Raw genomic sequence first — 23,440 nt, 5'->3', positions numbered from 1 at the left:
ATACTGACTCTATCATGGAGGCCTGCAGGTCTACTCTAGAGGATCCCACTTGTTGCTTGAGAGGCAGGGATATGACGCCAACTCTCGGAGAAGCCAAGCCAGAGGAAGCGTTTATTCCAGTCAATCGAGCAATCTAGAGCTTTCTGATATGGGGAGAAGATTGCTCTCTGCTGCAGCACTGAGCGGGAATATGCTTAAACGAGGGGTTATCAAGCAAGAGCACAAAAAGCGACGGGGTCTCAACCAGCATGAAAGGATGGGCTGAACCAAAGTGGATATTTCGAAAGAATGAAAAGACGTGGAATTACCTTGTAGATTCCCAAGCTACCCAGCTCTATACAAATACGATAGACTGGAGGAGATGGCAGAGGAAACGGAGGCGCAGAAGACTAGACAGAACGAGAAATGAGAGAAATTATAAAGAAGTAAGCAAGGAAACGAGAAAACAAGAAACTTGGCAGACAAAAAAGGAATAAATGCAAACAGAAAACCGACTCAAGGCGATGATAACGAGCTTTGAGAATGAGCAATTGAAAGAGAGAAGAGGGGAGGAAGATGAGGATGAGGATGAGGATGAAGATGAAGCCGCAGACGAGGACGAGGAGGGGGGAGGGGGGAATGGCAGGAGGAATAAGAGAGAAAAGCTGCTGCTGCTGCCGCATGCCGGCCCACCAAGCTCTGGCCGCGGGCAGGGAAGGGCAGGGAAGCCGGCCTGATGATGGTGGCGGACTGGGCGGAACAGCAAGGAGCGAGCGGGTTTCGGTCCAGCCCTCGCTAGCCACCGCTTCCTCCACGGATAGAGTTCACGCAGAGGACAGAGAGGACGAGGGCGAGGACGATGGCGGCTTGCTGCTTGTATGTACCGGTACATGGGATGAGCAGTGCGGGACGGAGGCTGTAGCTACGGCCATCGCATTGTCTGATTCTACTTGTGCATGAAGTATTCGACAATCCCCGACGTCTACGAGAAAGCTATCACCGTATCATTCATTCCTGGTTTATCACGTTGTGGATTTCTAGAAAAGTCTTTCCCCCCCTAGCCAGCCTTTTGACAGCTGCAAACTTTTTGCGTTGCTTGCCTACCAGAATGAGATATATCCATCCTTTCTTTACCTGATATTTTGGAAGAAATCAAAGATTCAAAACAAACCCCTCGATGTTGAATAACCAACCTTTAGTCACGATGTATGTACGATGTAGCAATAGCAATGAATTCGTCCAATCCCCCAGCACCATCCCTCAGCGCCTGCATGCATCTTATCATGCTTCTCTGCATGAGTGGATCACCCACAACCACGCACGAATGGCGAAATGCAAGGAGCCCTTGCAAAAATAAAGAAAAAAGAAAAAACCCGTTCCAGCACCCACCCGCACAAACCCCTCCAGGGAAACGAACGCCGCCAAGGCCATTATCTTTTTATTCCTGGGAGATTCTGGACCTGAAGCCTGTCCTGAGATAGAACTGAGGAAGATTCAAGACACGCACAGCGAGCCCCACAGCGGGCAGAGCATGGGCGGGGGGGAGGGGGCAGGGGGAGAGGGGGCCCTCAGAGGGCAGAGAGGAATCAGCGATGAATATTAATAGCAATAGTCGATAAAATGTGGATCCCATTCGAGGGAGGCCCTCTCCATCGCAGCTTATCCCTAGTTTCAACAGGTTTTGTTGAGGGTTTAACTTAGTTCTAACTTCCAGTACAGTACCTATACCTGTCCTTCCTTGGGGAAGACTTCTGGATAAAACGATGATACTACCTGCACAGCCCAGAAGCAACATTGGTAATCAGAAAAGTAAGAATAACTCAAAGAAAAATTTTCCGTAGTGTCGTTAGTCGAGGGGCAAAAAAAAAAAAAAAAAAACACACACACACACACACACACAAGGTTCCAAAGACCATCGGCTGTTCAGCGATAACGGGCCGATAAGAAAGGGCGAAGGCCACGCCACGGGCGAATCAAAACTCAGCGGGCCCTCACGATGAAACTCGACGAAGCAAAAAACAAACAGGTTGGGCAAAGCTCCAAGGAGCTTGGGAAGCTGGGATGAGAAGAAGCGTCCTCCGTAATTCTGGAGCAGATTCCTATCGTGATCATAGGCAGAGATTGCAACATCCTGGAAAAAGCTATATCTCCTTTGTCGTTAGTTAACGAATAAATCATCTACTCCCCGTACTGTGGAAATTGTCACTGGTCAGCCAAACAACAATCGTTAAGAAGGTCGGATTAAGTTTAGATGTCGTCCATGAAAGCTCTAGTTTTTGTTTTTGTTTTTGTGTCCTTTTTGTGTATTTTCTTTTTTTCCGCGCTTGTCTTATCTTCGCCACTCAACGGAAAAAAGAAAAGAGGGCCCAAACGAGGAAAAAGCAAAAAGCAAAAGCAAAAATAAAAAGAAAAAAGAAAAATCTCCTTCATTGTCATCATTTCTCTTGATTGTCGATCCCGTCAGATGAAAGAATTCTCTGCGGATCGAGTAAGGGAGAACAAGAATCGCAAAAATAATGCCGCGTCCATGGGTAGGGAATGATTAATTAAATGTCAGTGTCCTTTACAGTCATCATTCTTTCTTCTCTCTCAACGATTGTTTCCCCGTCACAGCTGCAGGAATGGAAACTTGGTTTTTGGAACTCTGTCCAGCATCATGTACAGTACACAGGACACTCAGCCTATTGGAATAAGTACCAGTATCTCGTGTTGAGAAAGGAACCTCCCACGATTCAAGGCACAGACGTTTTTATCTTCTTTATATGCTCTTATGATATGTTTTCCTTTAAAAGAAGTAGAAGAAGAAGAAAAAGAAGAAACATCTCCCTTTCAATTCTCCAGTCCAACCATCATTCCACCTTATTCAGCTCCGTTTTGTATGTCATCAGAGAGCAGACCCAGCAACCTGTGTGTGTATTATGTATGTACGTCGGCCTATCTCTTAGCGACAAGCAGCTAAAAACCAAAACCCACCAAGCAAGCCCCACCTGAACCCGTTCTGGCCCAGCAACATCATCGCGTTCTTATGGGTGATCCTGATGACGAGTATTCATTGCCACGGACTCTCCCACCAGGGATAGCAAACTCTGCTCCACTATGTCGACGCAAGATGCTGGTCTGATCGCCGGGGTGGTTATTAGGGCCCAGGCATGCCAGGTCCCCCAGCAGAGGCTGGAGGGGGGACGGAACCTGATGGACGCGAATGAGGTGATTGTGTTTGGGACAAAGGGGGCGACGAGGTTTCCCTGACGCTTTCTTGGAAGCTATGCTCTTTTTGCTGCTGAGGGGGAGAATTGTGCTCTTCCTTTGCTGACAAGTTGATGTTAGGAGGTTTTTTTTTTTTTTTTGCAACAGCTTTGAACCTTAATTACCGATCATTGGTCCATTGAAAAGAGAAAAGTACGGCTGATTATCAAGGCATGATGCAGATTATTACATAGATTATTCGTGATTATTCGTCAAATTGCCCCGATAAGCAAAAAACCCGGAGATATAAAATTGAAAAACAAAAAACATTGAAAAAAAAAAAAAAACACTCGAGGCGGTGAGGTGAGAGCTTAAATTCCTGGTCCGGTGGTTGATCAGCTCGATTATTGAGGGCGAAGTCCAGGTACAGTAACATGTACCAAGTACAAGCCATCTGGCGGACCTAGGCGGATAAGAAGCTTCCTCCAACTTCAAGCTGTCATCAAGACAGTTTGATTTGAGATTGAGCTCGTGGTATCTGTCAAATCCCAAACTAAAGACAGCGCTTCCTCGGGTAACTATCCGGCTTTGGATGAGAAAGAGGCATATATACAAAATCTTGCACCTTGATTTCAAGGTCGAGAGAAGTCAACCTCCAAATTCCTGCGTACGCCACCAAGCAACTTGAAACGATCCTGGGAATAAGGAAATACGCCATGGCCCTGGAGTGCAGGGCAGCCACAAAACCATCTGCGGACCTCCTCCATGCTAATTGGCTTCGTTCAAACCAACCTCCCAAGGTGGATTTCCCCGCATCTCACACGAAGGTAAATCAGCCAGTCAACTTATCACGCCCATCCATGCAAGCAATTCACCGATAGGGGCCAGAACCTGCACACGAACCACGATCCCTCGTTATGTGTCAAAGCACGTCTTGGAAAACTGCCGTTTCCATGCATCAATTCCAATGTCTCAAACCAGCGTCAACGGGCTGCTTGTTCTTGGCAGATAGGTAACGGTCAAAAATCAAGGAAAGTCGTCAAAACTCCCAAAGCACTTCCCTCCTCTTTTTACACCAGGATGGTTTCAATTATTATCCCCCTCCCCCCGGCCCCTCTCTTTTCTCCAGGGAAGAGAGCGGAAAACCCAGAGCTCAACCCACACAACAGTCTCTGACCTGACACGGGCTAAGATTGAGCCGGGATCGAGGGATATCAATTAATTGATCCGTCGACGACAGCCGTTAGTACAGGCATTAGCTAAGTCATCGTTACAGAGTTGACATGGGCAAAAGCGTGTGTTAAGGGGCAACCTACCAGCTTCGACAATTCGTCAACGAGGTATTCGATTGCGTTGTGTGTTCATGTACAGTACATTTGTACAGACATTTACATGAGTCGAAACCCCCCTTTACGCTCCCCTGTGATTTTCCCCACAAATTTTGATGTTTCGTACCACGGGCCTTCCTTGGCCATGAAGGGTTCATTAGCTTCTGTCCATGGGGTGTATTTCATTTATGCAATTCCCCGTGCCGTCCAACTCGTGCATGCTTTTCGCAGGATGCACCGCCATCTATGCATCAAATGGCGGTCCATAGCCCATATCAATGCCGATAATCGGAGCCCCGCTCTGCCGACCTAGGTAGCTGACGTATTTTGTTCATGGACATGTTCAGTTTCAGCAAAGACAATCGAGATGAGCTCAATATGAAGAAGCGGGCATATAGCTCCAAGCTCTTTCTCTCTTACCTTCCCGAAGTCGCCCAACATTTAGACTCTATGGCGTCCGGGATCCCTTGGAAATTGCATCCAGGATTATCCCAAAAACATGCAAGAAATCCACACCTCCTTCCGGCAGAACTATCCCGCGAAGTTTCGTGGTGGTTGGACTGGCTAACAGAACAACACCCACCTGGGTCTCTAATTCTCTTTTTCCTACTCCGTACCCTCAACGAGTTGCAATTCGAAGACCATGACAATGCAATGCAATACCATAAACCGAATACCTTCACGACAATATCATGGCCAGCTGAGGGTCATATTTTGATATACCTCTCCCCATCAGTTGAATTCGTGTTGAGGTTCCAAAACCCCGACGAAGGAAATTATCATGTCCCTATGAGCGATGATAGTTATCCATCACCTCCTTTCAAATCACTATGCCACCACCTATGTGTTCCTCTCATCGAAACCATTCACACAGATGACGGAAAGTACACGTTTACCAAGATCAAGTCTCGATGGGCATTGAGTTTATCCCGACTACGGAGCTCAAGTGTGTTGCTTCTCCGTATGAGACCTGAATACGTAAGCGCCTATATCCCTTTGCCTTGCGGGGATTGTGTTCCCCTTGTCTTGTCCCGCCTTCGGCTGCATTTTATCACAAAAATCGCTGTTCTACAAATAGATCCTCATTGTATGAAATACTGTTCCACGGAATTCCTTTTTTCTAGCTAAGTAAGTCATATTGTGTGACAGGCTCATTGCTTGACATCTTAACATTTACTTCTATAACTTCTCTCAATTTCATCGCAAACACTTTGCAGTTCTTCTCCCTGGAAGTGGAGTCAAGTCCCTGAAATTGAAGTCGAAGCTAATCTAGGGGAGAAGCTTGCTGGCATCGGCACAGATTGACGAAAGGGTGCTGAAAGCCGAAACCTCGTCCTCGCGCCAGGAACCCCTAGATACATAAGCAGTATAGATCATATTTCATTTAAGTTGCAGGTACCACTATGCGGAGGGTGGAAAGGGTGAAGGAGAAGTGGAAAAATATTCTTCAAGAAGAATACGCTGTACGAACATGCTGCCTACAAAACATTGGATCCACTCACCCCCCTGTAGTTAACTACTAGAACAACCCTGGCACGAATGGCCCAGCCCTTCAACACTGGCCAGAACTCCACCCATCCAACCACCCTGAACCAGCCCTACATACATAGCACTCTCACAAATGCTGAACCCACGAAAGATAAGATTAGGCCTGGCCAATATGATTGACCCCCCCGAGCATCCCTTGGAAATTGGCGCTGGCCCCCTCATTATTCAAACAAGCACCAGGGGACCCTCCCCTCCCCTCCTAACCTCTTCTCTAATTTCCAAACCCAAGGGCTCTATGCTATTTCGAGCCAAGTTTGCGAGCGAACCCCTCCCCCTCCCTCTCCCCCACCCTGGGTGTGATTCGGGGGGGTTGATAGGTTCGTGCGATGCTGAGCACTTGATTCTTGCCTGAGCACCATTTGTCGGGTGTGGTTGGAACCTGCATCGATTTACAGAACTCTTTTGTTTAATATCCCCCCTTCTACCCTGCGCATTGCTTTGCGCACAGCAGGCTGTGGCAGGATATGTGTGGCTATTCATCCTGTAGAAAAAGCATGCCGTGCGCTGGCGAAATGTATGTTGAAAAACGTACATAGGGGCAGCAGATTGGATACATATACACATCAGTAGATTCGACCTATGTATGCTATGAAGGAAAGGACAAGCAAACCAAGCACTTGATGTACAGTACCTTACTTAGTACACACATAGCCCACCAGTTCATGCAATAGTATCTTGCAATTTAATGACTCCAAAATATGCTACTTGTCCCACCCACCGATCATCTACCCAGTTATCTTCCCCAGCATAACTGCAACCACACATATCACAGGAATGATGAAGCACAGAAACAAACCTGCTGTCAAGTCCGGTGGAACGTGAACGGGTAGAATTGCCCAAAAAACGTCACAGGCAACCTTTCCGCGGCATATCTTCCAGAATAGCCTGCATCTCCTGACGTCCTGGAGCGCGGTGGAGTACAACAGTACATGCAAGCACCTATTACCATGCGGACCAAGACGTTTCCTTGGAATCAAAAACATCTCGGCTCCTGGCATGCAGGTGAGTCCTAACTAAAACTCCTCTCCCTTTACCGCTCTTTTTGATCCTCCCCTGTCCATTCGACAGATGGCCCAGACCTGTTTCCTGTTTCCTGTTTCCTCTTGTCAGCCAACGGAAGGCTCGGGGTGTACAGGATATGCCTATCTTCTTCGCCGCTATTCTTGAAAATCATATATCTTCTCCCTCTATGATTAAATGGCTCTGGGGCGCGACTTTGGGAGATTTGATTCGTGCGGGAATCGGGCGGAAGCCTCCCTGGATAGGGGTATTTGCGTTACTGACAACTGCCACTCCGTCAGAAGGTTCGAGTGATCGAGGGCATTAAGTGTCTAATCTCCGACTTGCTCACCCTAGCTCCGTAAAGAACGGGGAGGGGAGGCGGGGGAAGGGGTTGTGCCGGCCGGGAGAAGAGTAGGTTTTATTCAGACGTGTAACCAATTCGCATAAGGAGACGTATTTACCCTTGCCTTGCGTGTGCGTCTGCATCTGCATATGCAAGAATTGCACTTACCCCGCAAAATATGCGTATACGTACGTGCCAAACTTCATACGGTGTAAAGCTTAGGATCGCTCTATTGGCGTTGAGCTCAGACGGGTCGTCCACATACATGGACGAACTCACACACCCAGCTTGTGCTGGCAGATATGAAGGCCTGAAACGGTCCAAGTAATCAACCACATGCCAGCCAAAAATTTTTCAGGAGATATAGTCTCATAATCCTGATAATGCGAGGCCGAGTATGATAAGAGGGACAGGAGTGGAAATGAGGAACGAAGATATAGTGCTTGATAGACGGCAACTGAGCTCTATGTACAGTACAAGACTTCGAGAAACGGAATAACATGCTGAAAGTTGTCGGGTAGGTAAATTGGATCGCTAAATAACGAATTATGAAGGGACGAAGCGTTGCTTTCATCCCAATAATGATGGAATTATTCAGAGCACCATAGAGCCCTGTCTCTTCGGGACGGACGGGAGGGCGGCGGTTGATCGTCCCGCATGCACTAGGCGGGCTATTCTTCTAATCACTCCGTATTTTCAGGTGGTGCCGTGCCTAAATATACAAACTCATCGCAACACGAGCCGCGGAATCAATGAATCGCTAGATGCCCAAGACAAGTCTGCGTTTTACACCCCGACCGGTCCAGCACCAGCGAAAGGGTGCGGAAGCAAAGGCAGAAGCTGAAAACAATTCCCCCATTTCGATCCGTCCCTCGTAACAAAATAAGCCAATTTACGCACACTCATGGTTCACGAGGTGACCGGCGGAGCTCTCGAGATCGAGCATCCATTTCAAGACGCCAAAGGCTCCCTGCTTGCCGTGGTTATCTCCTGCGAAGGGGCGTAAATAGCTAAGCAAAAGTTGGGTGTTGTTCCGGTTGCTTGCAGGTTGCCGGCTGGAGTATGCATATCCTCTCGTATGTGAATATTGCAGCTGTGACCTTGGAGGTGATATCAGCATATATACCATGGATAAATGGAAAAGAGGTCTAAAGAAGAGGAAAGATGAGCATACTATCGATAAACACTCCTTGTATATCAGATTGGTTGTTTACTGGCAATCCGGACTGTGCCACACCATTTTATTCATTTGAACGTAGAAGATCGAAGTTCTCTTGTTTAGAACATAATAAATGGTTTTTCTTTCCCGGTCAGTTCGTGATCCTGCATGCAGCTCCATGATTCTGATGAAAATGGAATATCCAGAGTAGACCAATATCAGGGTGGACGGTGCCGATGCGCAGCCTGTCAATGAGTAGGCCTTCATGCTTATAAAAGGTTCAGGGAGGCGAAAAGCCGGTTAAAAGAGAGATCTCTCATCGTAGCCTGGATCCTCAATAAAGGGAACATCCTCAAGAACTTGGGATATAGCAGTGTTCATGAGGCCAACTTAATTGGGAAACCCACGCACGCCCTTCTCTTGCGCAGTGTTCACCCTGGTGCCATGCCCGACGACATTGCTGAGCCTGTTGGTAGGAAACACACCAATCGAGATGAGGTGAAGTTCGACGCTTTCAGCTGTCATGGGACAAAACAGGGAATACAAGCTGCGGTTGGTCCCGAGGACGGATGTCGAACACTGGATACCCAGGGATAGACGGCGTTTCTCCTTGATTTCTTGACATTCGGACTTGTGACGTAGTTGATCGCAGCTAGCGCTGTGGATATTTATCTATGAAAAAAGGTAATCTAGCCCTGGATGATTCCGAGTTGCGTGTGGGAGTGTAATGTATATAGAACGCACGGTCGTGTTTGTGTTTAACAGAAGAAGAAGAAGCTTGCTGCAGGATGGATCGCTGATATTCGAATGGTGCAGTCAGATAGCGAAATATCCCAAGGCGCTGTGATCGTTTGGGCTAGCTAAGTGAATTCTTCCACGCCCAATTCGCCCGACTCTCAGCTGGATGAAGAACCCACCAACAACGCACACGGACGACATAGGGTTCTGCCATGTCATAGCTGTGCAGTAATGCTCTAGTTCTATCCAAATTCCAAACCTCCGTATTAAGTTCTATATGCCTGCCTTGTGCTTGATCTGCCTTGCTCCCCCTATCTGAACCAGAGACCCCCACCGCCAACCCCTCACTACCGATGCGAGGGATGTGACAATGTCAAACGGACACTCTACGGGAGCTGGCCTGGTCAACCTGGAGACGGAATTAACTTGCTCAGTAAGGACCAAATTTAAATCGAGTACCTAGTTTTGAGGTCGGACCCTCACTCCCAATAAGCACAGTGGTCTGACTTTGTCCCAGATATGTACCGATATTCTCTACCAGCCGCTGACCCTACTCGACTGCCTCCATACCTTTTGTGGCTCCTGTTTGAAAGAGTGGGTCTCATGGCAAGAATCGCATCCACCTAGCTCCAGCAGGAATATCAAATTTACCTGCCCGTCTTGTCGAGCCGTTATCCGCGACACAAGACACGATGCTAAGGTTACTACGCTACTTGACCTATTCCTGCAGTCGAACCCACATAGAGCGAGGGGTGCTGGAGAGAGAAAGGAGTTGGAACGGAAATACAAACCTGGTGATACTATCTTACCAGCACGGCCCGCTATTTCCTCGCGAGTGTCTGACTCAGAAGAGGAAGAAGATCTCAGATTGCTGGCGGAGGTAAGAGAAATGAGCCTTGGAGATGTAGATCAACGACGTGCCCGTGTGAGCTCTAGTTCTCGAACTTCGCAACCTCGTTCCCGAGATCAAATTTCAGGGACTCGAGGGTTAGACCGCCAGGAAGAAGCTCAAAGGCGACGACGAAATGCGCGGCGGGCTGCGAGTCAACAGCGAACTTCTCCCGATCCAGCCACGAGTACGAGGAGGATTGAACACCAGGCAAGCTTGAGGTCATTGCTAAGTACTTCAGACGGGGATTCTGCAATGGAGGAAGAAATTCTCAGACAGATCATCGACGAAGGGCTTTTGGATGGAATAGATCTGCAAAGCTTGGATCCGGCGCAGGAAGATGAACTCAGCGAACGCATTGCCGAAGCATATCGAAGGAGGCATCTTCGCCAACCTATTCCTCGCCACAATGTGCGCGGTGACGGGGACAATCGTTCTCGGGATCCTAGAAGCCGTCAATCCAGGTCAAATAGCGTTGACGTACGCCCTCCCGTCACTCGATCACATTTACTTGAAGCACCATCACAGAGAACCGATTCCTCAAACCGCCAACAAAGGAGCTCCTCTGATCAGGGTGTGAGGCGCCGGGCAACGTCACCAACCCATAGAACGGCTGCGTCTTCATCGGACGCACTCATTCAGCCGGCAGTGAGGTCGTCTAGTGATTTATCTGGTCAACGACGCCCTTCCCAGAATAATTCCACCTCAGAATCGTTCCGCCACCGCACGGCATCATCCCTCTCGTCCTCTAGACGGAGCGGTGAATCCGAACGCAGGGTTCGTCAGAGTGGGGTACGAAGTGCTGATCGACAGCAGATATTTGGCTCCCCAAATTCAACTTCGTCTGCTACAACCCCAAGTACTCAAGCAACATCATCCAGCCAGCTCAGCCCCGCGTCTCAACCTGCTGCAACCCCTCAATTGGGTGGGCGTAATCATCCCACTGACCAACGAGACACCGTTGTTCTCCCATCCTCCAGACCGTCATCATCACGAAGCGAAACAGCCGTTCGTACGGGCGAGTCACTTATTCCAGAGCCGTCTATATCATGCAGGCGATGCAATCAACGAGACATTCAATACGATGTCTACAAGACCTGTAATCGATGTAATGATGGCAATTACAATCTGTGTTTACCTTGCCATCGAATGGGCCGCGGATGCCTTCACTGGTTTGGATTTGGACATAGTGCTCAGGCCCGATTTGAGAAGAAATATCCAGCAGGAAGTTCAGACGTCCCGGAACCGCCGCATGTCTTACAATCACGGAAATACCTGCGTCCATCGGTTGAGGCAACACAGAACCGGCCGAATAGCTCCAGAAGACGAACAAAGGACGATCCTGCAAAACGATTGCAAAGAGGCATGTTTTGTGATATGTGCCAATCATTTTCAGATGACTGCTTTTGGACATGCAGCGAATGCAACGGCGGAGAATGGGGTTTTTGCAATAGTTGTGTCAACCAAGGCAAATGCTGCACACATGCTCTCCTACCAATCGGTCGAGTGCTGCAAGGTGATATTGTCCCTGATCATCCAGCAAGTTCGTCTCCCGTAGTGACATCCGATTATGTATCAGCAAATACCATCAAGGTTGGTAGTGACTCCTACAGGCCACTTACCTTCTCCACAAAATGCAATAACTGCACGTATCCAATTCCACCATCGACAAGCCGGTTCCACTGTCCAACATGCAACGATGGGGACTACGATCTTTGCACAAACTGCTATTTGAAACTCGGGGCGAACGGCAAAATCAGTAAAGGCAATGGACGAAACGGCTGGAGAAGGTGTCTACAGGGCCACCGAATGATAATCGTCGGCTTTGAGGACCACCCAGACGGCCAGAGACGAGCTATAGTCAAGGATGTCGTGGGAGGCCATGCTTTGAAAGACGATGTAGCTGTAGCTGAAACTGCGGCGGCGGCGGCAACCCCCACAACAAGCGAAAACGCAAGCACGACTCCCAATTCTAACGGCCCCGTCGCGGTCCCCGTTCGCCGAGATTCCGGAGACTGGACGTGGAAAGAGGAAAGCTCAGGCACCACCAGCATCACCCACCGTCGACGATTTCCGCGCACAAGAACAGCCTGGTCGAACTCATCACCAACCTCGCCGGCCGACCCATCCGCGAATACTCCCTTTTCTTCCCATTTCCCGCCATCAGGCGGTGTTGGGCTGCGTCTCTTGGCTCGTTGGTCGTATTACCCGGAACCCGACGTGACGGATGAAATTATGTTCCCATTCGGTGCGGAGATTACGGAGGCGGACAACATCAATGATGACTGGATGTGGGGATGCTATGCGGGGCAAAAAGGTCTGTTTCCCGGGTCATATGTGGTGGTTATAGGGGAAGTAAGGTTGGAGTAGAATTGGGAGCAGGGGAGAGCGAGGAGGTAGAAATGGCTCATTGCAATGGGATATTGATTTTCACGCTTTTTTTTCTATATTATTTAATGACGACGATGGGATATACGATCAATGTTCGATTGACGACTGTACTGTACATACATAATAGTACATTAATCAATGCCATGTTTATGAGATCACCACGATTTAGCGATTACTAGTAGCCATGTTATGCATTCTTGCTACATGCTCTGAATAATACGAAACAAGTCCGACAAGAGAAATTCTCCTCCGGCCAATCCAGGCAAAGTTATATATCATATATGGAGATTGCCGAGTTGTACAGTACATTCTAATTCTAGTCCATTAGAAAGATATTCAGAACATTAGAGGGTTGGCCAATGGTCAATCCCGCTTTCCACGTGCAACGCATTTTTGCAGCAAATAGAACGGATCGGTTATCTCAGCAATAGTCTTTCAGCCTCTTCTAAATATAACTCTTGTCTTTGGCGCTTCAATCCTCGAGCACATTAGTCAACGCTGGCCGCTGGATGTGTAAAAACATGGATGGCCAACATAAGGCGCTTGTAGAAGCGGAAAGAACTGTGTTGAATCAAATAAAACTAATCTGTGCGAGTTGATTATCTTAATAAGAACATGAACATGTTTCACGTTTCTTGAAATGGGAGATGAATACCAATGGAATCAAAAGCACTAACATGGGAGGCTGATATATGTTAACCGACTTCACCAAATATAGATATTCAAGGTACCAAACTAAACTTTTAAGCGCCGGGTGGGAATGGGAGGGATTGACGGCTTGCATGATTGGAGGCTTCGAAAGCTTGAAGCTAAGAGATGAAGATGACTCGGATGCCTGAGCACCCAAAAGCGCGCTGGAACCCCGTGGATCTCCAGCTCTAGCGGCTACAAGAAAACCATGATCAACCAACCAGAAGAGCAATTTTGTTCGCCCACACATCGCATCAAAAAAGATGGAAATTTTGAGGGCCAATAAGTTATTGATCTTGTGAAATAAAAAGCAAATTGACATTCATTATGAGGATTATCTAATAAAATACGGATAAACATCTTGTTGCAAAATTCACATCCTACTTGCTGGTCAGTACGGCCTGGTCAAACAAAAAGCAAAGAAATGAAAGAACGCACCTTGCTACTGGTGTAAACCCAAGCAATCGCATGCCATTCTCAAGTACCTGACGGGCCCCTTCGTACAGCGCGGACCTCGCCAGCATAACTTCGGGACCCTCGTCGGTCCCCAAAACCTTGATCACATCGTAGGCAGAAGACACCTGGTGCGTAAGCCTGAAGAGATAGGTGAGTATGGTGGTTGGTTCCAGAGTTTTGAACGCCTGGGTCGTCATGTCTGGGTATTGGGCCATGAGACGAAGTATATCGATGGCATGGGGTTCCTTTAACAAGGAAAAATCAGCCTTCGCGACTTGGTCCGCTGTTAGATTTGCTTTTCGCATGATAGAGCAGAGCCTTGCGTGGGAGTATTGGAGGTAAGGGCCCGTATCGCCTTCAAATGAAGTCATTCTGGTAATGTCAAAAGGGTAATTGTTGATCCTTTTCCCACTCATGTCCTGGGCCATAATTGCCGTGATACCAACGACGTCTGCCACAGCTTCTGGGTCCGCCACTTGAGCGTACTTCGCTTCGTTAGAACGCATAACCTCGTGCATGGCGCTCCCGCATTCATCCAGTATATCGCTCAGAAGCTTCACTGTCCCGAGCCTTGATGACATTCCTTGAACTTTCCCGAAATTGATATGAACAAGTTTAGCTGCAATATCAGGATAGCCCATAATCTCGACAGTTTTGAAGACCCGCTGAAAGTACGAGTCCTGTTCGGCGGAAACGACATATATCATTTTGTCAAATTCGTACTTTTCCACGCGCTCCAAAACAGCGGCGACGTCGCGAAGAAGATAGGTCGTCGTTCCACCTCGGTTCCGGACAACGGCAGTACCGAGCTTGCGTGCGCCATGTTTCTCGAAATTAATGACCCATGACCCCTCATTTTCTTCGTAAATACCTCTGCCCTTCAGCATATTTTCGACCTTCTCGATTGTTTCTGGCCGCACGGTCGATTCCCCAGAGTACTCATCAAAGGATATGTTCAATCGTGCATACGTAGAGATGTAACGCTCGATACTAATGTCGCGAAATCGCTTCCATAAGCTGAGTGCTTCTGGATCTCTATCTTCCATTCTTTTGAAGAAGGCATTCCGCTCAGCATAAAGCCCTCTGTTCTCTATTTCCAAGGTGTCCCGACCACTGTTTCTGGCACTCTTGCTAGCTTCCTGCTCTGATTTAAACAAAGTATTGATCTTTACATAGACATCGAGTAAATGCTTCAGCGGTTCTTTTTGAAACAGTTCTTCAGAGCCAAATTTCTGCCAACCCACTGCAAGCAAGCCGAACTGCTTTCCCCAATCACCGAGATAGTTTATCTTAAGAACGTCCCAGCCCATACTCTTGTAGAGATTTGAAATGTAAGCACCAATAATGGTACTGCGTTGGTGCCCTGCATGGAACTCTTTGGCGATGTTGGGCGAGGAAAACTCCACAATTACTTTCTTTCGGCCAGCTGCTTCATTCTTGGGATTTTTCAGACCAGCAAGATTACCGTGACCATACAATTGTCGGCGATCGAAGATGTACGACAAAATCAGGCGGGGTAGGCTTGTCTCATTGAAAAAGATTGGAATGAAAACACCCTTAGGGACGGGGCTGGAGATGAGAGAAATAGTACACAGCTGGAGTTTAATGTTAGATTTGAAGCATGTTGTTAATAGCTTGAAAAGAGTAGGAGGGTAAACTGCGTATTACCTTGTTTGATAAGTCAACGGCAACCTGGTCGATGTTGACTCCCTTGAGACGGAGGCGCGCAACAACCAGCACCACGTCGCCATGTGCCAACACTTGTGTTCGTTGGATGGAATTGTACGCAATGTCCTCGTTGCAGTTGACAACTTGTTTCACGACCTCAGCAACATAGCATCGATACAGGTCGACTGGATTGCTTATAATATTCGCGGTGGGAAACGCTGGGATGGGAACCTCCAGTCCAAGGTCCTGGAGGTGAGTTTCCAAGCCCTGAATAGCAAGAGTGCTCATGCTAGCAACAGGATGCGAAGCTCACTGTTCGAATATTACTGTACGCGGAGGTTCTTGGTTTCTCCGATCTGAAAGTGGACTAACAAATAAAAAAAATGAGCCAAAATGAAAGCTTTGCGTTGCAATGAGTCATGAACTCTTGGCAACAGAGATGCGGCTCAGCAACCACGAAAAATCATAGATCATACCCACGAAAACTTCTTCCATGTGTACTTCGTTGCGACTCGTCCCACCAGGGACTGGTCTAAGGGATCTACTTCGAGACGTAGATGATCAGGATCTGGTCTAATTCTATTTGGATCTGGATTGCAGTAACAACCGAGCTGTCGCATTGCACTTGCCTGTAGGCTGAAGTGGAGATTCATTTGTTGATGTATATCAGGCTGCGCTTCTTAGCCTCGGTATCCATGTTTATTATCTTGAGTATTCTCCACTGGGGGTGTCGGACAGGCATCTTGTGGAAGGTAAAGGGCGGTTCCTGTATGAGTAACATGCCCAGCTCCATTGTGTTTAAGTCACTGATGAGGGCGTTCATGATGGCTCTCATTCTCACTGTATTCAGTTGTAGTATGCGGAGTGCTTGTGACATCATTGAATATTGATGGCATTGCTTTTGATTATGCATTCTTTCGCTCCTGTCAGGTGGTAGTCCACACACTTGGGTCTTGCTTCGGGTGGGCAGTTCGCGTCATGTTCACCGGTGCAGATTCAGCACCGGAGTGTCTCCTTGCAACTCCATGCTAGGTGGCCAAATGTTTGACATCTGTGGCACCTCTTCTTGATCTGGTACGACTCTGCTTCCCAGTTACCCATGTCCAAAGACCATGCCGTCGTGTATCGCCCTTTCTGTGGCCTCTAGGTCATCGAACCAGATTCCAAGCGACGCAGACGCTCCTAGGTCGGAGTCCCTCCTCTTGAGCCATGCAATATCCACAATTTTGAATTCCTTGTTATTAAGCTTATTTTCCTCCGTTATTTTGGCGACCTCGCGAGTCGGGGTGCGGTGAACCATGATCCCGAACCGTGGTCTGACCACTTTTGTCTGGTCGCCCAGGTCCCTCACTCATTCACTGTTTTTGTTGGCCGCCTCCTTCGAGGTTTCGTCCTTGAAACGGACAATGTATCCAGTTTTCGTCGTTCCTATTCCGACGATTTCAGCAACTTCTGTTGGCTTGTTCTTGCGTAGTGCCTTCAGCACGCGGTCTTTGACTTCTGCTGGGGATATCTCGTGAGGGAGTCTTCCGTCTTGGCGCTGGGTGTAGGTGTGATCACTGTGCTGATCCAGATGCATAGTAGCGCGTCCTTCTTGTCCCTGTTCCTTTCTTTGGAGGGCGGGGTGGTGTGGGGTTGGGGGGTTGGGGGGTTGTTCACCCGCACCTATGGCGGCGATCGATGCTCACGACGGTTGGTTGAGTTGAGTTTTCAAGGTGGTTATCTCTTCTTCAAGGTCCGGATTTTGCGCCTTTAGTATCTGTTGGCCTGCTTTCAGCTGTTCGGAGTCTCTCTTTAGTGTATCAATTGCCTGGCTTCAAAGGGTTATCGTTTGTCTTGGCCCTACCACGAGCCTTGTAATTTCGTCAAGCCTGTAGCGCTCAACCTATTCTTCTCAGTAGAGTCATGGGCCTCGTTTATTGTTTGCGCGTTGTCAACCTTTTGGGTCACGCCGTTATCATCGCATGAGTGTTGTCTAACTTGGCCGAGGAGATCGACCTGGACCCGGGTCCGCTTTTCGACGTTGCTGCGGCCCGAGGGACCGTAGCCTTTTTCTGGCGGTTCTAGGTCGTTGTCTTCAAGCCTTGTTGGGGGTGTCTGGTGCAGCGTGTGACGCATTTTCCGACGCGTTTCCGCGGTTTTGAGATATCGTTCGATTCTGCAAGCTTATCTCATGTCACGGGGGCTTCCGCAACCTCTCTCTCTTCAGATCAAGCGTATTCTATCGTCATCGCCTTCTTTGGGGGTCTGACCAGAAGGACGCCAAGGCGTGACCAGGACAGAGATGATTGGTGCATTTTTTGTTATTTGTTTTTGTTTTTGTTTTCCAGTGACCTCAAGAGTTGGTGGTTGGTGGATTCATTTACTCTGGAAGAAAACACCAAGGAGTCCACAAAACATCTTTTTTCCATTTCTACTATCATATCTTTATCTGACTTAAAAAGCTGCTCCTATGACAGAATTACTAGAATCTTTTTACATTGGATTGATTGCCTGGCGAATTGAATTGCTGGGGACCATACTTGAAAAAAGTGCTCTGTCAATGGACTCAAAAAATATCCCCCATTCTTCAGAACATTCATGGCCTGGTTATGCCAGATATCATGTCACAACTATTCATGTGATATAGCCCCAGGGTTTGATGCCATAGTCTGAATTCATTACAGAATGAAGCCTGGAATTGATTAAGAGGTGAGCCAACAGGCGTACTCTATGAAGGGTGGCAGAGAGTACGCCATTTTGTGGTAGTAGAGGGCAGAGCAGGCAAAAGTAAAAATTATCCGGCAGAAAACATCACCATAGCTTGGCCTAGTGCTGTAAAACATATCTAATCCAAAACAATTATATTCAAACAGAGAAAATGCCGACCAGCGGGTATTGCTGCGAAGATAGAGTAAAGAAATAATATATAACTACTTGTTCCGAAGCTTACCTTTTATCAAATGCAAAAGGGAAACGGAAGAGCAGATTGGGACGTGAGGAATTTGAATGGTCTGTGGGACGAGCTTGGGCCTCTAGGCACACATGAAACCCCGCACCTTGATGATTGGCCACCTCATCTTGGTTCCAGGCAGAAAACCAAGATGGTTGGAAGTTCGGTGTGTCAGACAGCCCAGCCTCACCTTCAACAAGCTGGTTACTTCTGTTGGTAGGGTCGAGTCCAGTTATCGGGATCACCTGCAGAGGAAGGACTCTCGGGCACTTCTAATATTGAGCTACTGGTTTTCGATGATGTACTCTGTGAATCAATGCTGGGTACAAAATCATGTTCGGTCCGATTGTGCTGCCGTCTGCAGGTTTCCTGAACGGAACCTGGATTGGCACTTTCAATAGCTTCTGAAGGTTCCTGCACGCGCTTATTTATTGAATCATTATGAAGATGCTGTGTTGGAACAAAATGCCTAGTGAGTCCTAATTTGATACCAGGGAGCAGGCATGCTCAGGCGTGTAAGACCCAACACGCTCGCTAATATTCTGTAAATAGAACTGTTTGAGAAGAGCCTGATGAATTACCGGTTGGAAATCTTAAAACTACCGTATAAAAAGACTTAAGCACAACCATAAGACTATAAGAATACCGAGCCCGAAGACAGAATCTTCCTACCCCTCCTGTCCTTCCCGTATATCAAGGTCGAATCCAAATCCGTACCGGACTGGTAGAGATCAGACAAACTGAGCAGTTCCTAGGACAAATGCTCTCTACCCGTTGAAACTGGCCGGCCGATCATGTGGTGGCACGTTACCAAGCGACCAGCGACTGATATGCGCTGGCGTCGATATGTGGGACGGTTGGTTCGCAACCTAAGTAGCTGCATGGTTGGTTATTTATTGTTTTAACATTTCCCAACTCGGAAGGGCATGTACAAAAAAAGAGAAACTGACATACACTATCGTGCAGGCTGGCAATTAGCACAAATTTCATGGTTGCAAACTCCGTTATCACACAGAGGGTGGTGATTGCCAGTTTCAGTGCAACTGCAGCAGTCCCATACCCCATGATTGATGGACAGCAAACAATCAGCTTTTCCACAATAGGCCGAGCTCGTAAACATCGATGTCGACCTTTGCTGATCGCACATGATCCTCCTGCCAGAGGGGACAGTAGTGGACTTTTCGCAATAATTGATACCGCCGAAGTATCCTTCGTGCCCACATCGGAAACGTCTTTTGTTTCTACCACACATAGCGAGAATTGTTTTCGGCCAGTGACAATGTTGATCAGATTTAATAAATGATATAGATGATATGCTGAGCTCTGGCTTCCATTCCTCAACTTCATTACCCATTATATAGCTTCAACGATCTCAGCACGGCGCGTAATACATTGACATTGCATGAATTTGCTCCCAAGCGGGAGCATCTTGAAACGCAATGTATGCATCCCAATAAATCATGAGCGGCACGGGAGTGACTAGAACTTCAAACCATCATCATTCTGTCAAAGGGACTTGACAACCAACCAACTGACCAAGCTGTGATGTTATTATTAGCGTCGGCGCTTACGTATCGCCTAACATATGGGAACTGTGGTTAATATTTGCCGTAAAAGTATCCTCACTGTCCAATAAATTTAAAACTTGCCTATCCTTGTCGAACCCTATGTTACCGCACTGATTGGTTGGGCTATTGATTAGCTGATAATCACGTGTTCAGGCCAAAATACATCTTAAATTTAAAGCCGCCTACATCCCCTTTTCAACATAAGAATCTTTTGTACCTTTGCAAATCCGCCGAAATCATCCCATCCTGCTAAGATGACTCCTAACGAAAGTTCCGAGGCCACTCCGCTTCTTGATCCTCCATACGATATTGTCAGCTTTTGGTGTGGTGATAAAGATAAAACCGAAATGACTGTGATGTGCTACGATAGGCGCTTCGATATTTTGGCCCTAGCAGAAAACATGGAGGGGTGTCCAGCAATCAAACGTGAATTCTTTGGTTTGATAAAGGACCTCTTGTCTATGGATAACGATGACTTCCAGTTTATACCTGGCCAACCAGACCCAATGGAGGAGATGTGCTACTGGATGGCAAAGGCTTGTTTTGCACACTTCCGTACCCTGGCACCTCGTCCAACTGAGCCGCGGATAATAACCTTAGAGGAATATTACACAACACCAGCAATTCATTTGACCATAACAGTCAATGATGGCAAATTAACTGCAATCCAATCCTCACACAAACCGGATGACCTTATGCCTCGAACCCGCCTTTCGTCATTGTATACTGCTATGACTGCTAGCGTCCCTCTACTCGAGCCTTCGAAGGTGAAATTACCCTGGGATTCGAAAAACGAAAGACCATTACGACCTTCAAGAGTGCTTGTGGGTAATGAGGGAAAGGAGCAATTTTTCAAACCAGCTTATCGAGAGCTATTAAAACATACCGAACGCGAAATCAAGACACTGCTCCACCTACATCAGTTAGGAATAAACAACAAAATTCGAGTACCTAAAATTCATGGTCTTGTTTCATCTGGAAATAAGAGCAACATGGAAATTTGTGGCATTCTAATCACCTATATCAAGTTTCGCTGTACATTGGCTTCCCGAGATGAAATCCGAAAGGCAGCACCATATCTTCGAGAAACATGGATTCATCAGTTGAAAGAGATGATCAATGAGCTCCACAAAGCTGGAATTATCTGGGGAGATGTTAAACCAGGAAATGTCCTCATTGACATGGAAAACAACCTGTGGATTATAGATTTTGGGGGATCTTACACGCCCGGCTGGGTTGATGAGAAGTTGATGGAAACAGTGGAAGGGGATTTGCAAGGGCTGTCGAAGATCATAAATTTTATTAATGGCAGGGAGGTAGAGACTAAGTAATCCATTCTTATGGCGGATACGCAATCAATCATCTGGAGCTTCTTTTGTATTTTTCATAATAACAGTTTCAATGCTACTAAGTTTGCTACCGATGTGTTTCCCTAAAGGAAGCGGGTTGCGGGCTTGTCTCCACTGGCTACGCTCCCAGGACAAGAAGGATATTTTAACCCTCTCGCGGCGCAAAGGTATTTCGGTTTCTACGGTTGGCCGGTCACTGGGTGGTGGAATATCGCTGCTACGGTCATTCTGGTCATCTACACTCGTACCAGGAATCGACGCTACGTTACCAAAATCAAGCTGGGTCACCGGTCGTTCTGAGGGGTAACTGGGATTAGGAAGACTGCTGGCACTCCTACACAACTCTCTGGCTTCAAAGAAGCCGCGAATGTTGCCACGTTTGATTTCTTTCAATAAAATTTCTAATGACCGGGCTTCCTTAACTGATGATTCCCAGCCACTCTTGAGATATCAGCCGGTAGTGCAGCGCTTTCTGTTTGAAAAATTGATTATTTTGTAATATTTGAATAACTTCTGTTGAATACATTATTCTCTATTAAAGTGCATGTCTTAAAATAAAAATATAGTGCTCTATATCATACATAGTTTTCAGTGAAAAAAAATATCAAAGTTTATATTGTGATGATAATGCTGTAATCTGAATACCAATCTCATAATTTGTATGTGTAATTTATGAGTAAAAGCACAAGATAATACAGACCGTAGCTCAACAGTATACTGATAATTTTAATTTTTAAACTGTTTATATATTAATATATATATATTTGAATGGGTAAATTACATATCATATACTATTTCGATACTGTAGGTGTTGAGATATCAATAGATGACCATCAAAGATTTTATATGGAAAATCGCGGGGCGTTGAGTGGAAACATTGGGTGGTTGACTCCGTTAGGGCTAGGAGGATTGCCAAGCAATTTATCCTTGGCTGATCTTCGTTTTGTCTGAGCTTCGGCTTCCCCCTATTTTTATCAGTATTTTCTGCTCGCTGTTCACAGCCCTGACAAGACCACAAGATGGGCTCTGGCAGTTGACATAACACAGTCTAAGGAGCCAATTCCATCTGTCCCCAAGTCTGACCCATTCATCACGCTTACACCAAGATATAGGCAAAAAGGAGAGGGAAAAAAAAAACAGAAGAATTTAGCCTGCCAACAATCTTCCATCCTTTCACTTCCAGGGCGCAAAAATGCCCTCCGTTATAATAGACAAACCGGCCTTCCTCCTGGATCTCCCCACGGCCCTCTCCCTCGCCGCCGCTCTCTCCCTCCTCCCCCTGGCCTCCCTCCTCACCGTCACTCTCATTCCGTCCAAGCGCCCCAAGACAGACCGCGTCCTCTTCTTCTGGCACGCCTACGACGCTCTCACCCATCTCATAATCGAAGGCTGCTTCTTATACAACTGCTTTTTCATATCCACGGAAATCCCCGCCGTTACCGCCCAGCACATTCCCGGCCCACACTTCCTCAACCAGCCGCAGCGCCTGTACGGAGCCGCGTACGGCACGGGCCCCACCTCTCGCCTGTGGCAGGAGTATGGCAAGGCGGATAGTCGCTGGTTGGGCGCGGATCTAGGCGTGGTTTCTCTCGAGCTGCTTACGGTTCTGCTGGGCGGGCCCGCTGCGGTGTATATCTGCTACGCACTGTACAAGTCGTCCTCTGCTGCGTCGTCGTTGTCGTCGTCAGATGCGGCAGTGCAAACAGCAAAGTACCGGTTCAAGATGTGGTTTGTGGCTATTGGGCTGGCTGTCGCGGAGTTGTATGGAGGATTCATGACCTTTGCGCCGGAGTGGCTTTCCGGTAGCCATGCCTTGGATACCAGCGACCCGATGTACCTGTGGCTCTACCTTGTGTTTTTCAATGTTTTGTGGGTGTTTTTGCCAATTTGGGTTTTGAAACAGGGATGGGTGGAGGTTAAGGCGCAGTTTGTTGGTGCGGCGCTGGCTGGCGGCAAGAGAGGGGCTTCTAAGAAGGATTTGTGAAGCAAAAAATCGAGGAAGAGAATGAAGGAGTTGCGGGATGACATTTTCTTTCTTCCATTTTGGGATTAGAATGGGGTTGGGTCGCGGATATCAGGGCGAGGGCCAGGGTGAGAAAAGAATTCCGGAAACTTTTAGAAGAGATCAAGTTTAGAGACATGCAATAGTAAATTTAATGTCTACTAGTCTTATGGCGATATTGTCGGACATCTAACTGAATTTTTGCTCAAAAC

At 47.4% G+C, this 23,440-nt stretch overlaps 9 protein-coding genes across 9 annotated transcripts in view; 5 read left to right on the top strand and 4 right to left on the bottom strand.

Annotated features, from left to right (window-relative positions):
- Window positions 1-265, top strand: part of HCBG_01087 (uncharacterized protein) — a gene marked incomplete at both ends in the record, with an annotated part of 842 nt that extends 577 nt beyond the window's left edge. The window contains one exon of the mRNA XM_045428137.1: window positions 29-265. Within this exon, the coding sequence (XP_045292112.1) occupies window positions 29-265 (237 nt within the window). The remainder of the gene's footprint in view (window positions 1-28) is intronic.
- Window positions 266-579: 314 nt separating this feature from the next.
- HCBG_01086 (uncharacterized protein) lies at window positions 580-939 on the top strand (the record flags this gene model as incomplete). The annotated part of the gene is made up of 1 exon (XM_045428136.1): window positions 580-939. One exon carries the CDS (start codon window positions 580-582, stop codon window positions 937-939), a length of 360 nt encoding a protein of 119 aa, XP_045292111.1.
- Window positions 940-9,653: 8,714 nt separating this feature from the next.
- Window positions 9,654-13,182, top strand: HCBG_01085 (RING finger domain-containing protein; the record flags this gene model as incomplete). Its single annotated transcript, XM_045428135.1, has 4 exons — window positions 9,654-9,716; window positions 9,801-12,527; window positions 12,892-12,914; window positions 13,176-13,182. The coding sequence occupies 4 exons, from the start codon at window positions 9,654-9,656 to the stop codon at window positions 13,180-13,182; spliced, it is 2,820 nt and encodes a 939-aa protein (XP_045292110.1).
- Window positions 13,183-13,626: 444 nt separating this feature from the next.
- On the bottom strand, window positions 13,627-15,665 carry HCBG_01084 (arginyl-tRNA synthetase; the record flags this gene model as incomplete). The annotated part of the gene is made up of 3 exons (XM_045428134.1): window positions 13,627-13,636; window positions 13,692-15,304; window positions 15,378-15,665. The coding sequence occupies 3 exons, from the start codon at window positions 15,663-15,665 to the stop codon at window positions 13,627-13,629; spliced, it is 1,911 nt and encodes a 636-aa protein (XP_045292109.1).
- Window positions 15,666-16,026: 361 nt separating this feature from the next.
- On the bottom strand, window positions 16,027-16,200 carry HCBG_01083 (uncharacterized protein; the record flags this gene model as incomplete). The annotated part of the gene is made up of 1 exon (XM_045428133.1): window positions 16,027-16,200. The coding sequence occupies one exon, from the start codon at window positions 16,198-16,200 to the stop codon at window positions 16,027-16,029; it is 174 nt and encodes a 57-aa protein (XP_045292108.1).
- Window positions 16,201-16,470: 270 nt separating this feature from the next.
- HCBG_01082 (zinc knuckle domain-containing protein) lies at window positions 16,471-16,956 on the bottom strand (the record flags this gene model as incomplete). Its single annotated transcript, XM_045428132.1, has 2 exons — window positions 16,471-16,707; window positions 16,783-16,956. The coding sequence occupies 2 exons, from the start codon at window positions 16,954-16,956 to the stop codon at window positions 16,471-16,473; spliced, it is 411 nt and encodes a 136-aa protein (XP_045292107.1).
- Window positions 16,957-17,061: 105 nt separating this feature from the next.
- HCBG_01081 (uncharacterized protein) lies at window positions 17,062-17,495 on the bottom strand (the record flags this gene model as incomplete). The annotated part of the gene is made up of 2 exons (XM_045428131.1): window positions 17,062-17,191; window positions 17,224-17,495. 2 exons carry the CDS (start codon window positions 17,493-17,495, stop codon window positions 17,062-17,064), a joined length of 402 nt encoding a protein of 133 aa, XP_045292106.1.
- Window positions 17,496-20,131: 2,636 nt separating this feature from the next.
- Window positions 20,132-21,208, top strand: HCBG_01080 (uncharacterized protein; the record flags this gene model as incomplete). The annotated part of the gene is made up of 1 exon (XM_045428130.1): window positions 20,132-21,208. One exon carries the CDS (start codon window positions 20,132-20,134, stop codon window positions 21,206-21,208), a length of 1,077 nt encoding a protein of 358 aa, XP_045292105.1.
- Window positions 21,209-22,418: 1,210 nt separating this feature from the next.
- On the top strand, window positions 22,419-23,210 carry HCBG_01079 (uncharacterized protein; the record flags this gene model as incomplete). The annotated part of the gene is made up of 1 exon (XM_045428129.1): window positions 22,419-23,210. One exon carries the CDS (start codon window positions 22,419-22,421, stop codon window positions 23,208-23,210), a length of 792 nt encoding a protein of 263 aa, XP_045292104.1.
- Window positions 23,211-23,440: the final 230 nt, after the last annotated feature.

The sequence above is a fragment of the Histoplasma capsulatum genome (assembly GCF_000150115.1).
Source record: "Histoplasma capsulatum G186AR genomic scaffold supercont2.1, whole genome shotgun sequence".
Classification (NCBI taxonomy): Eukaryota; Fungi; Ascomycota; class Eurotiomycetes; order Onygenales; family Ajellomycetaceae; genus Histoplasma; species Histoplasma capsulatum.
Note: the sequence above shows the minus strand (reverse complement) of the source record. Positions and strands in the feature narration are given on the sequence as shown.